At 40.3% G+C, this 13480-nt stretch overlaps 1 protein-coding gene across 1 annotated transcript; it reads right to left on the reverse strand.

The window, feature by feature from the left end:
• Window positions 1-4290: 4290 nt before the first annotated feature.
• LOC115006364 (fibulin-7) lies at window positions 4291-10371 on the reverse strand. The gene is made up of 8 exons (XM_029428565.1): window positions 10309-10371; window positions 7874-8033; window positions 7620-7790; window positions 6925-7050; window positions 5530-5721; window positions 5298-5435; window positions 4815-4950; window positions 4291-4654 (listed from the first exon to the last, which is right to left on the reverse strand). The coding sequence occupies exons 1-8, from the start codon at window positions 10369-10371 to the stop codon at window positions 4291-4293; spliced, it is 1350 nt and encodes a 449-aa protein (XP_029284425.1).
• Between the last annotated feature and the right edge of the window lie 3109 nt (window positions 10372-13480).

The following is a 13480-nucleotide window of genomic DNA, read 5'->3' on the forward strand; positions in this document are numbered from 1 at the left end:
GAGCATCATGGCTGACAAGGGCATCCATGCACTCACAGAGGTAAACAAGAGTTTTATTTTATGTTTCAGTTTATGTTTTACTGACATTAACTGGAGAAAGGTTAAGGCTTGTTCCTTTTAGATTCTGCATCACAAATATATTCGAGAAATACATCTAAAAATATAAATTCAACATAAGCTGTTTGTATATGTATACTTCATTTGTTTTCAGGTGTTGATAACAAATTATACTTTCTGTTTTATGCTGTTTTATGGTTACCCATATTGTATTACATTTCGAAAAGACTTTGAAAATGATATAACGTGCAACACATGTAATTAGTATCGAAGGTAATGTAACAATATTATCACTTATATGTCGCCTACTATTGTCAACTCTTTTAAAATCTTATTAGGGAAATCTCATATTAATAAAGCCAACTTTATTCATTGAACCCCATCTTATAAGTGGGTTTTATTTTGAATTTAATGTAATTTTGAGTATCTTAAAGTTGTAACAAGTTTGTTTAAAGAAGTATGTCACCAACAATGATTCTTATTTTGAAATCAATGAAACAAGTGAAGATCTTACTTCACTTGTTGTTATTTTTGTTAATTAAAGTGTGAAGGGTATATAATGTACATGGTCGGTGGTGTCGTATATTTGGCTGTGGTCTGAAAGGGGGGGGGGGTTACTGTCTGACAGTGACTGCACTGGTTGGAGGGGTCCATGTCAGTGATTGCATAGTCTACTACACAAGACACTAGAGCTGAGGAGTATGTGAATAAAGAGTCCCCTCTGAACCTATCATTAATTATGTACAGACCTAAGGCCCAACACAGACGCACTATCTCCATGCCACTTTGATTTATTTCAGAGTCAAGGTTGTTTCAATGTGTAGCGGTTGGTGTGTTAAACAAGGGGGGGCTCACCAAACACAAGGTGGCTGCCCTGTGGGTCGATAACATCAGGTTTAATTCCTGTTTGTCCATTCAGATCTCCAGTTAGAAGCACATTTCCCTGGGCCTGGAAATAAGCAATTTCCAATAACTTAATGTATTTGCACAACGTTGATTTTAGTGACTGAATAATAGCCAATGGAGATAAAGGTGAGTGGAAAAATGTCAAAATCCACATTTTATAACACTGACACTCTCCTTGTTTTACTGACTCTGTACTTCAGCCCATGGATTTAATAGGTAGACCGACTTTAAAGTGCTGACTCTTGTCTTTATTTGAGGGTGTGTTGAATTCACACCAGATGAACAGTGTGGGATGAGCTGCATTCTGCCTTCAGCAATAGTCTTTGAATGTACTAGAGTACAGGCCAAAACATAAAAAGGTATCTCTTTCTTTATAGGTTTTTTCTGCACTGTAGCAAGCAGTTATTTGAGACTACTTTTATTATTGCTTATCAACAGATTGTGATAGTATTTGGCTGTTAAGTTAAAAAGTATTAAACATTTGGCCCAGCAGATGCCAAAACAGGGAGCGAGCAATTTCTTCTTTTCACAATGCCTTAATGTATCACTTCCCAAATGTATCTGTAAATCTATATGCAAGAAAGTGATAAACAATAAACGAAGAAAGCTGAAGCAATTCTTTCTGTGTGTGAAAGGAAAGATACACCTTCATTCTTGGCTTTAATTGACTGAATTCAAAGTTTTGCATGACTTTGATTAGATAGATGGAGAAATAGAGATATAATATTCTTTATTCATCCCCTTGGGGAAATTCAGGTGTCTGTGATGTTTCATCTTCAAGCTTCAGCAGAATTTTCTTTTTTTGCCAAAACTGTAACAAACACATATCAGTCATATAAATCAGACCCCAAGTGCTTAACAAAAACTCCCACCTCAGAATGTAAATCTTGCCATAATATGCACTTTGGTCTTTTTCCACTGTGCATGTTACAAACGGAGACAAGACACTCCAAAGTGATGAAAGCCATAAATCAGTTTGAAAGTAAAGAGCAGCACTTTGAGTCTCCTCTGGGGACAGCAGGGGGCAGTGTAACAGCATGGTTTGAAAGTGCACAGAACACACACATGGCTTTTTGTGGCAATGACTTTGAGACAAAAACACAACAATAAATGGACTTATTGATATTTGACTGGACAAGGAATTGAGTATGCACTGAAAGAGAGAGGTGTTACAGACAGCGAGAGAAAAATAAAACATTGGTGTTTCATTGGTGCAAGAGCGGATCAGGTTTCTAATTTAAGATTAAAAAATGAGGTACCCCATGTCTCAAATCCTGCTCTATAACACAGGGAAGTTTAGCTACCTGAACACATAATGTGGGCACTCCTGGCACGCCTTCCCCTCACCTGCATGCCCACATGAAATGGCCCAGAGCCAAACTGACCGTGGAGTCCTGTCTGCACTCTCCGGAGAGCCTCAGCAGACTCAGTCACACTCTCCTTTGTTCCATTAAACTTCAGAGGAGACCGAGGTATTCCCTTTCAAAAATAAGTACCAGTGATAACCAAGCCTGCTGTCAAAGAGAGTGTGCTGGTTTCCTATGACCATACCTCACAACCAGACTGATATCAGGATATTCATTTCAGTCCTCGTACACACTGCCAGCACTCATTAGGAGCATTTTTATCTGTACGGTGTGACTCAGCCACATTTGGAGAGAGCAGAGGAGAAATGGTGGTGGAAATGGAGGAGTGGGGATAGAAGGACGAGAAGGTGGATGTAATATGATAAGGTAGGGGTGTGTGGGGTGGGGGTGGGGGGGGGGGGGGGAGCAAAGTGAAGTGAAAACAGTCAAAATACAGATTTCAGACCAGGGGCTGCTGTGCACCAGGCTGGACCAGAGGAACAACAGAGGAAAAGGATAAGCTATAGATGAGCTGAGGAGGGTTTGATTTGTATTTTTTGGGGGGACAGCAGTAGAAAATGAGTCTGGTAAAACTTTGGACTTCCATTCACCTCTCCCTTAACCTATTCTTCAATTAAAACAGAAGAGGCAGCAACAGCGTGAAGAACAGTGAGAGGTCTATTCTTCTGCGGTAATAAAGACAGCAGATTTTAATTCAGGCTGCACCCCTCAGTGACTGGCTGGCTGTAGTGAATCGTCTTCCATTCAGCCCTCTCTATTCAGCCATCACTCTCTGTCTGCCTCCCTATCTCGAAGCATCGTTTTTCTTCACTCAGCGTGCAATCTCGTTTTAGGATCCTGTGGCTAAAGCTCCCCCCCGCCCCCTCAGCTGTGTCCTCTGCAAATCCCTGCCACAGTATGAAGCCCCCTCTGCAACTGAAGACATCCTGTTTGTCTCCAGTGAACCTACACTTTGCCTCGCTATCCTACAGATGCACTTGTGTGTGGTTTCTTGTTCAGACAGTTGTGACGCCAAGGAGTAGATAGATGGATGGTGCAGCATAGAGGTGTCACATTTTATCACACACTTCTCTAAAATGTCACGATTATTCCAAATATACACATCTTCACGAAGGGAAAATCATCACACGCACCTTACTTGTAGGGTGCATGTGCATTTTTCTGTGTGTACTTGTTTTGCAAATTTAGAAGTTAAGGTTATTCATGCACTGTAAGAACACAGTGGCTCTTTGAGCAGCCTGTCTTTGGCTGTCTGTCTGCTGAACAGCACAGCTCTGTACTGCGAGAACTGAAGTGTTTCCCAAACAGCCACTGCTCATATATCACTGCGTCTATATTTATATATATATATATATGCATGCTCTTACAGCATATTGCAGAAGGTAGAGAGAGTAGTAAAATGAAACATTGAAATTGTTCCAAACCATTTTTTCAACATTTTATGCTTTTGCAAATAAAAAACAGAACTTTTTAAGGTTTATGTGGTGTTTTAATGATGGTATAATAGTTGTATGGAAACCAGAATATAAATAAAACATGATAGTAAAAAGAATTACAAAATCTTCACACGTCATGATTACATGTCCAGTATATATAATATTAATGTCAACAAAGCAGGACTTTCATTTACAAAACAATAGCACTTTCCTTCAGGGTGGACTGATTAAAACTGTTTTACTGTTTGCTACATCATATCATTCACCTTTTATATCTCCTACACTCATTTCTATATTTGTGCAATAAATATGTTTCAGCTCATCCATATATAACTCTTTTCTTTTACAAAACATCTTGTAGTTAAATCAAAACAAAGATACATCACTCAATTTGCATTTATATAGCTTATCAACAATGCCCCTGAAAACCCCATATTATAAAACATTTATTGCACGTAATCCAAACCAGACTTTTGTTTGGCCTTTTGTGCTTTAATCGTGTTTCCACTCTGATCCCTCTCTTTCTAGAACTCATACTGGGAAACATACATGGTGACTTTGGTGATGTACCTCCCCAGCTGGACTCGTCTCTCCAGCTCGCTCATCTCCACGTCCGCCTCCAGCATGGCAGGGCCCTGCACGGGGCTCACCAGCATCAGCTGACCTGTCACACGGTCTGAACGTTGGACTGTGAAGTGGCGCCGGGTTTGTCTTCCCCCCAGCAGGGAGAAGCGAAGCGTTTCACCAATTGGACGTAATGCTGAGACCCTGAACATGACGCGAGGAGCCGACAGGTTGGACACAACAGCCAGGTAATGGTAGGAGAAGGAATTTGGGGTCTGAGAACATGCCTTGTTGTCCAGCGGACAAGGGTTACGTTCACAACGCCTGGAAAAAAGAGTTAACAGAGTGTGAGAAGTGGCCTTCAATCCCCCATAGTTTTTAGTCTGAATGAGTTGTTAGCTGCGGATTTCAAATGAAAAATCACACTTATTTATACATTGGGGAGTGAACTTAGATGTAAAAAATGATTATGAATCATGCTCACATGGGTGACGTCTTGACATATGTAGCATTAGGGATTTTGGGACAGTCCACACGGACACACTGGAAACCACCGTACGTATTAATGCACATCTGGTCCTTTGTGCAGTTGTTCTGTCTGGTGGCACACTCATCAATGTCTATGAGGAAACAGAAACACAGTAAGATTAGTTGGGATATCATTATATGTTTTAGTTTTAGTTTCAATTTGTTAAATTCAATTGAAAGTTTCTCAAATGTATAAGCTCCTAGAAAAAACTAATTTAATGTCAGGGCTGGTGTTGTCAGTTAGCATAATAGTCTTTCTATTACATCTAATCTAAAAGCAACGCAGTCTAAAGCAAGAAGGTTATATATAAAACTGGGACACCGGACCAGAGGTGATGACGATTGTTATTTTTAGTTTTATCAGCAACATTTGGTATTACAGGAACTATCTTCTTGAATATTTTATGTAATGTTGATTGCAGAAAAAGAAAAACCACACCTTTACAGCTGCGTCCATCGCGGGTCACATTGTATCCAGCAGGGCAGGTACAGCGGTAGCCTCCAGGGGTGTTAACACAAGCATGTAAACACAGTTTCCCAGCCTGGCCATTATGGAACAGCTCACATTCATCTATATCTACAAGTGAACAACGCACACACAGTTAACCTCCAACATAGATACACAAAGGTATGTGAGGGTTAGTCACAGCCTGGGCCGGTATAAGTTGTACCAGTGCAGGTGTTGCTGTCCCTGCCAGAGATGGTGTATCCTGGCTCACAGGTGCAGTGGGTGGTCCCCTGTATTATAGTGCAACGTGATGGACGAACAAAGGGCCCAGTGGTGGCAGCCGGCAGGGTAGAAGCAGCAGCAGCAGCGGTGGCTGGAGAGATGGCGGCGGAGGTGTTTGTCATGGTGACAAAGACTGAATGAGGGAGACAGGAAAGAGAAAGAGGAGCAGTTGTAGATTGTGTTTTCATTCCCTGCTTCCCTGCTTATTGAAACGTTTGAATCCAATGTGTACATACTCAAATTCAACATTATGTCATGAAAAAGCCTCCGTAATTCAACAAATGTATTCTGTTTATCAATCTTTTTTTTCTGGTTAAGGACAATTATAATGCACACTGGAATGTTTTAAAGTCAAACTCACCATGTGGAAATGTTGGCATAGCCTTAATCTATTCACACAGATAACATGTAATGTTATGTCATTTTTAACAATCATAGTTTGTCTCTCCTAGAACTAGGCTAATAAATAGGACCAATATAAGTGGCAAAACAGACTAGAAAGGTTTTGTTTTCAACTGTAAAATGTTATTATTGTCAAAATTCAAAACTAATATAAAGAATCCTTCAAGCAAAATGTTTAAATATATTATATTTTTATGAAAAATATAACTTCCTGTCAATATATTATCATCAAACATTATCAGAATTTTTTTACTTAAATATTGGTATGAAAACAAAAATCGAGTATCGTATAGTCTCTACCTCTGACGTGATTTGTCACCATGCACCTACGGGTGCAACGCTTTGAAACTCCTCAGATACCAGCTCTCATTAGGTGTGATTAGTGAGCAAGTGAGTGAGTCTAGTCATGATTGTGACTTGATGAAGTGTGGTTTTCTCCAAAGGATCAATAGAACCACAGAGTGGGCCGTTGTCTGATGAGCAACAGACAGTAACAAACTGCATATTAGTGTTGAAAGGAATCAAAGGAATAGAGGAAAACAAAGTAAACTCCAGAGATTCACAGTCCACCCTCGACATCAGGAAGCAGACCACTGCCTCTCAACCAGCTTCATTTTTGACTTCATGCTGGAATTCAATAAAACCCACTTGGTGGTTAGTAGCAGTGGCTTGTCTTGGCAAGCCAAACCACTGGCCAATGTAATCTCCCTGAGCAGACTTGGAGGATTTGGATACTAGCCTAAAAACATGCTTTGCAGTAAAGTTTTGTCTCGAACATGTACAGTATTTGTTGTATGTACCTCCTAATATTCAGGTATTACAACATTCGGTGCAACCCAAGACTCAAACTTCAGGTTTCAAGTGTAAAATGGTGAAGCAAAACTAAATCTCCAACATGTGTGCGTGGTCTGAGTATGTACTGTGTTATACCCACATGTTGGCACAGGGCTCTGACAGGTAGCTCCAGCCCAGCCTTTGGCACAGACACAAGAGAACTGGTTTACTTCATCCACGCATGTCCCACCATTCAGGCACGGAGAGGACGTACACTCATTGATGTCTGAGGGGAAAGACAGAAAGGAAGGTTAAATAAGGAGACTCCATTTCTACATTTGACATTTTTGGAAGAGATACAAGGACATATGCAACCGAATATCTTTGATGCTGGAAGATAAGAGGGCGTGACATCATGCATGTTAGAGAGTGAATGAGGTTAAAAAGGAGCAGATGAGTTATTGTAAATGTAGGGGAAGACCTGTCTTGATGAAACAGCCTTTGAGCTGTTATCTTAAAGTCAGCGAGCTGTCAGAGGACATACAGGTTGGAATATCGCATGTCACGACATTCAATAAGCTTTCTGAAAAACGGCCAGAGTACATAAAGAGAAAATATGATCATGGGTCACACATGAAATGTATCTCTACGTAGAAAAATGTATGTGACATGCATAATGCACAAAAAGAGGAATGGCAATCGTGAGCCGGAGAGCGGAAGGTTACAAAAGGACGATGACAGCGTTGTAAAAGCGATCAGTGGGTTAGATAACGGGATGAGTGATTGTCAGGGTGAAGAAGAGGAGAGACACTGGTGGGAAGAGGATGAGGAGGAGGCAGTGGAGAGGTCTCTCACCTCGGCAGGTAGGCTGCTGGCCGCTCCAGCTCAGGCTCTCCTGACAAACCCGGCTCTCTGTTCCCACAAGTTCATAACCAGGGTCACACAGAACGTGAACCTCATGGCCCACGCTGTGTGACTTGCCGAGTTTCCTCCCGTTGATGGGCGCTTCCAGTTTTGGGCAGGTACCTGAAGGTAATAAAAAATCAGAATGGCAGATATTTTAACATGTAACATTTGAATGAATCAGTCTTTCTGAGGGTTTTATGTACCGTTGATGGCTCTTGTGGCCTGCTTCCCAGCGCTGCTCTGCAACAGATTTATTTTCTTCTTCAGGTTGCGAAGACTCTGCAAGTACGAGGCTTCATGGGCTGAGAGAAGCTTCTGGACCTGCTTCAGAGAGCCATGTATTTCCTGTCTACTAGGACAGTCCTGGAACAAAACAGAGAGAATAACTGTCGCTAAGTGTCACATAGATATTTCACAATAACTTCTCCAAAGCTGCAATTCACTGACAAGATGAATCGATGTTAGTGTATCAAAGAATGAAAAGTTTAGCCACATACTGTAATTGTAAGTACTTTCATTCAGGGATTTTCATATGAGAAGATTAGGATGTTTGTTAACACTGTACAGGAGCATTTAAGAGTGTATTGCACTACAGAAACACTCTCATGAGTGACTTATTATGAGTTTTCTTTAAAAGGGAATACTGTTTTGTTGAATTTATGAATACAGAAAAGCTTAGAAATAAATATCTGTTGACGTGAAAAGGACCACAAGCCAGTGATGTCATTGATGTTTTAGCCGGAAAACTGATTTTCCATTCAAGACTCAAAACGATGTTAAAGATTTTTGCAACAAAGACATCTTTATTTTTTTCAATGGAGTCGGCACATAAAAAGCTTTCACATATTCTCCACTCAGGTTGCACTTTCTTTCTGTTTTTCTTTGCCCAATTGTGTCTATGATTTCAATTTCAGCAACCAGATCATCTCACATAAATGACACCTTCCTGTTTTTTCCCGTGTGCACACTGAGGCAAACAGAATTTTGAAATGACCTTAAACGCCCATGCATACCTGAGAATACCCTACCAAAGTAAATCTATTGCTTTATTACTCAATTGTGTCAAAGTAGATGGTTTAATTAAAAGCACAGTGTGAAATTAAATCCTGGCTCTAAACAAAACTTGAAAAACAGAGTCAGCTCCACACTGCATGTAAACAAACGAAAGTCTGCTGAAGGAGTTGCCCTTGAAGACCTGTGCAGTACAGAGGCCGGGCTGTTATACGAGCGAGTAAATGCAGAAGGATCAGAGTATGTTTGGCCACTGTAAGCATTTGCAAGCATGAACCTCCTTCTCTCAAAGCTAGATACTGTAACTCAGTCATAAACACAGGAACACTCTCTGAAAACTGTGATGTGGTTTTTAGGAGTGACCCCACGAGGATATTTAAAATCGTTATTACACAAAGTTATGTAACTGCCGTGTGTCATTTAGGTGGATTTAGGATTTGGGGTCAGCCAGTTGGGTATAAACGCCCTCAGCATAAACATCACCTGTGTTACAACCACTCTGTCTATTGGCTGCAGGAGCGAGGGAGTGGCACTGACTTGTTTGTCCTCTTCAACAGCGTCATTCTACGCCTTCTGCCCTGTCCTCTCATGCATGTTTTCAGACAACCAATTAGTGTTTTCATCCAGCCAGGGTTATGTAAGAAGAGTCAATATTTGTTGAAAACACCTTTCTGATTTGGACAGAACTGGGGTTTGGAGAGGCTTCAGTCAGCTGGGAGGGGTGGCCGGTGTTTATAGTGTAGTTGTCAAAGGCCTCTTTCTGCCTGTGCTAAGCGGCATTTCACATGGCTTCATGTTAACTGTGTGACAGTGTGTAGGAGGCATGCACTGGAGCTCCAGATGTACAGTACTATTAAATCTAACCAAATTATTAACTGTTATGTTTTCTGCTCAGTTTGTTTGTTTGACTGTGCCTGATTTTCATGAAACTTGCTGGAAGGTGTGAAGGAGGAACACATTTTGGAGCTGATCTGTATCACGCGGTGGATACACTAGTTATTTTTTCCTTTGGTAACACTGCTGAGAGAGCATTTGCCATAGGTCTGCGCTCTCTGAGTGCCCTTGTAGTTTAATGTGTAACAACTTTGAAACACTGAAATGCAACTCTAAACACTTACCCGTACACATGCATACACATCTAAACATCTCACATTCTTATGGACATTTCTAAACACAATAAAACCTTCTGGCCATCTCTCAGTAACACGTTCACAGACTCACACATGCCTGCCAAGGCCTGAAGAGAGTCCTTCACAGACAAATGAGGCTTTTTGGAAACATTTGATTGCATTGAGCATAGATAGACAGTATATTGAGTGTATTCATTCACTGAAGCCTCCGGGGTCTTGTTCCTGAAGCTTGCATGCAAAGTGAAGGTGATTCACGGTGTGCGCTGTCAAAAAACGTAGGTGTGATGCCAAGCAGGGACATTCACAGTACGAGCAATTGTGATTTTTAGCTTTCAAGCTTTGCATCATAAGAGGCAGAATAGTGATCTATTAATCAATTCAATAGATGTAATACATGTTTCTTTGTGAACATGTTTCAACTTATTTAACTGAAAGTATGTCATATAGCCCACACTAAGACACCCACTGCATTAGCCTGATCCATTGTAATCACTCACCTGTCCAAAAGTAGGATGGAGCAAGCAGGAACACAACAAGGTGATGACAATGGCAGCATTCATGTTTCCACTGATCCCAGTCAAACACGCAGTCGCTGATCAGTCCTCACATGTGTTAGAAGTCGCAGGCGATGTGAACTTTGAGTGCGTGCAGGGACTCCAGGTGAGAGAATGACCACAGTTGGCAGTTAGAAAAGCTGCTGCAGAGAACTGCTGAGGAATGTTGGGTTTACTCTTCAGGAGCCAATCAGGGAAAAGAGACTTTAAGAAAAATGTGATCACATTTTATCCCTTTACTTAACTTGGTGTGCACTTCCTCCCCAGTCAAGGCAGCTTAGTTTATAGCTTGTTTGTACAGAAGTGGAAGAAAACTGAGCTCGATCTGTTCTGGATCACGTATGAAATGATAATCATCAGTATTATAGGCTTCTATCACGTTTTTAATGTTTTCTAATGTTGTTGAAGGGATTGGTTACAGCAACACAAGATTAAACTGAGACAATATTGTTGGTTATGTTAAATGTAAAATACACATGTGGTAGAAAAAGGTTAAAATATTTATTACAACCTTTTTTTTAAAATGACTATTCACCATCTAACTCATCGGACAAGGATCTGTGAGCTCAACTTGAAATCAGATTGCTGCATTAGCGACCTGTGATGAACACAATGTTCATTCCCAGTGATGGAGAGAAGCTGCAGAGAAGCTGTGCCCTCTACAGGAATATATTCATACATGCATTCCTACGTTGTATTTTAGTAGGACTGAACACAACATGAGACATTTCTCTCAGGTTATAAACAAAGGTTCATACACATGACTATATCATGATGATGGGCTCTAGCTATGACAGTCGAGTCAGGGAATATAAAATGATGGATGAAGATGACATGTAGTAAATATTTATTTTACCTTTATATATTATTACTGAAGGCCGCTAACAATGGTGACATGGTGACAGCTAATAAAAATAACAATTCCCTTAATAATTCTAACATAATCCAGCACTATATAAAACACTGACACCAGCTCCCTTTTGTTTGTTGAAACTCAGCACACAGTCCATACATATATAATAACATTTTGAAATATGTGGGTATGGTGGGAAACTGCATGTGAAGTTGCTATTGAGAAATATTTATCAGGTAGTCAGGTGTAATCTGTCCTGGCTGACAATGCCAGCAAAGTAAATATTATATGGCTTTGAAATTACTTTGTGAGTTTCACTCCACAAGATGTCTGTATCATCAGCTTCTTCCTCTGTCGGCTATCGAGCAAATTATATCAATTCTACAGACCTAGATTCTACCTAAGTGTTTGCAACTGAACTATGTACCGCTGTAGAGAAAACATTTAGTGTGTAGATGGACTTCTTCTGTGCGTTCAGCAGACACCACTGTTGTTCAGAGACTAATGAGGAGGCTCAGGCTCAAGCTGGAAGGAAGCTTACAGTGTTCACCTGAGAAATCATCTTAGTGGGTGGCCGTGTCTGACTGAACCCAGAACAGACTGTGTGCAAAGCTGTTGTTTGGCTCAGCAGGGTCAGACAGTCCCTTACTGATGCAGCAAAATCAAAGAGATAAGAAATAACCGGGCAGCCTGGGGACTGAAATACATTCAGCCCACAGGGGAGAGAAACGAGTGGGAGTCTATTGTGTCGCTCTGCAGTCATCTCCAGACACTGAATCATCACACAGTGTGCAAAGCATGATTCATACTTTCCACACTGGGTCTATAAAAAAAGCATTGTCACCATGTTTAAAAAGACACCCAGACAGCTCAATCCGGTACCTCGTCCCACCCACACCTAACTGGTCATTTCTGGTCATATCACAGATTTTGCTTGACAAAAACAAAAAACCCTTGTGCACCTCATCTTGTCCATTCCTCAGGACTAAAGCTTCTTCTGTGATTCATCGATGATGGACATCAGTCTCTCAAAACAAACGTCCCCTCATTGAACAATAATGAACACACCAAGAGTGAAGCTCTCTTTCGTCATTTAGATCGGGAAATGATAATAGAGATGATTATGCAATACATTCGTGTCATCCATGACTAACTGGCACTAGTAACACATCTGCTGTTAGTGGTGAAAGGTATTTACTATTAAATGTACTCAAGCACTATACGTATGGGTTTGAGATACTTTATCTTACTTGAGTATTTCCATTTTAATTTACCTTATAATAAAAACACATTTTAGAGTTAACACTTGTACCTTTTATTCTACAAAGCTTAATTGTACAACAGTCAAAACTCGACATTACAACATTACAAAGCTGCTTACATGTTATTGAATCACTGATAATAATCTAATAACATATGTTTAAAAATGTAAACCTCTAATAGAGGACATATAAAGGTATGTAACATTTTGAATACAAGACTGACTTATAATGTAGCACAGGGGTCTTCAACGTTTTTCAGGCCAAGGACCTGAATGTGAATGTGCAAAGCAAAAAAAATAAATAAAAAATTGCTTTATCTACAAACAATTTCGCGACCCCCTGTAGTACCTCTGCAGACCCCCGGGGGGTCGCGGACCCCCTGTTGAAGACCTATGATGTAGCATATTTTCAGTGTATTATAGTTACTTTTACTTAAGTAAAGAATACAAAAAATTCCACGACCTTCTGTGATGTAAGTGCATTCATTAAATTTAAACTAACATGAAGCATTTACATCTTTGTTTGTTCAGAAACAAAAATGATAAAATAATAAAGAGCAGTGAGAACATTTATTTGATTAAATCGTATATTTCTATTTTTATTTAATAAATAAAACAGTAATTGTACATTTTGTCTTTTTGTTTGGAAAAACTTTAATTTTCCTTCTTTTAGAAGGAAAGGTCAAACTTCTATTTATTGTCCCTCGTGCATGTTTGCAACAAACCTGCACTGCAAAACGTGCAATAATAACTTGCGCTGGTTTCCCACTGATAATAGCAATTTACCAGGAACTACTTTCCAAAATAGAAGGATATTGATTTAATAAAAATCTTTTTAAATGAACGACACTCTGCAGTCGCAATGCCACATGTGCTCTGCGCTGCAGCTCGGGGTGGAAGCTGTTGAAGGGAAAAAGAGGGAGGAGAAGAGCAGCCGGGAGGCAGGATAAAAACTGTGGGCCAAGTGGTCACTGTTGTTGGAGACACTTCAGGAGTTCACA

This window comes from Cottoperca gobio, chromosome 3 (genome assembly GCF_900634415.1).
Source record: "Cottoperca gobio chromosome 3, fCotGob3.1, whole genome shotgun sequence".
Classification (NCBI taxonomy): Eukaryota; Metazoa; Chordata; class Actinopteri; order Perciformes; family Bovichtidae; genus Cottoperca; species Cottoperca gobio.

What these genes read in the sequence shown, in the direction of transcription:
- LOC115006364 (XM_029428565.1), bottom strand. Translation starts at nt 10,371, where the DNA reads ATGAATGCTGCCATTGTCATCACCTTGTTGTGTTCCTGCTTGCTCCAT. An exon ending in GGCCACAAGAGCCATCAACG is followed by an intron (nt 7,791 to 7,873) that starts GTACATAAAACC and finishes TATTACCTTCAG; the next exon opens with GTACCTGCCCAAAACTGGAA. An exon ending in CCAGCAGCCTACCTGCCGAG is followed by an intron (nt 7,051 to 7,619) that starts GTGAGAGACCTC and finishes CTTTCCCCTCAG; the next exon opens with ACATCAATGAGTGTACGTCC.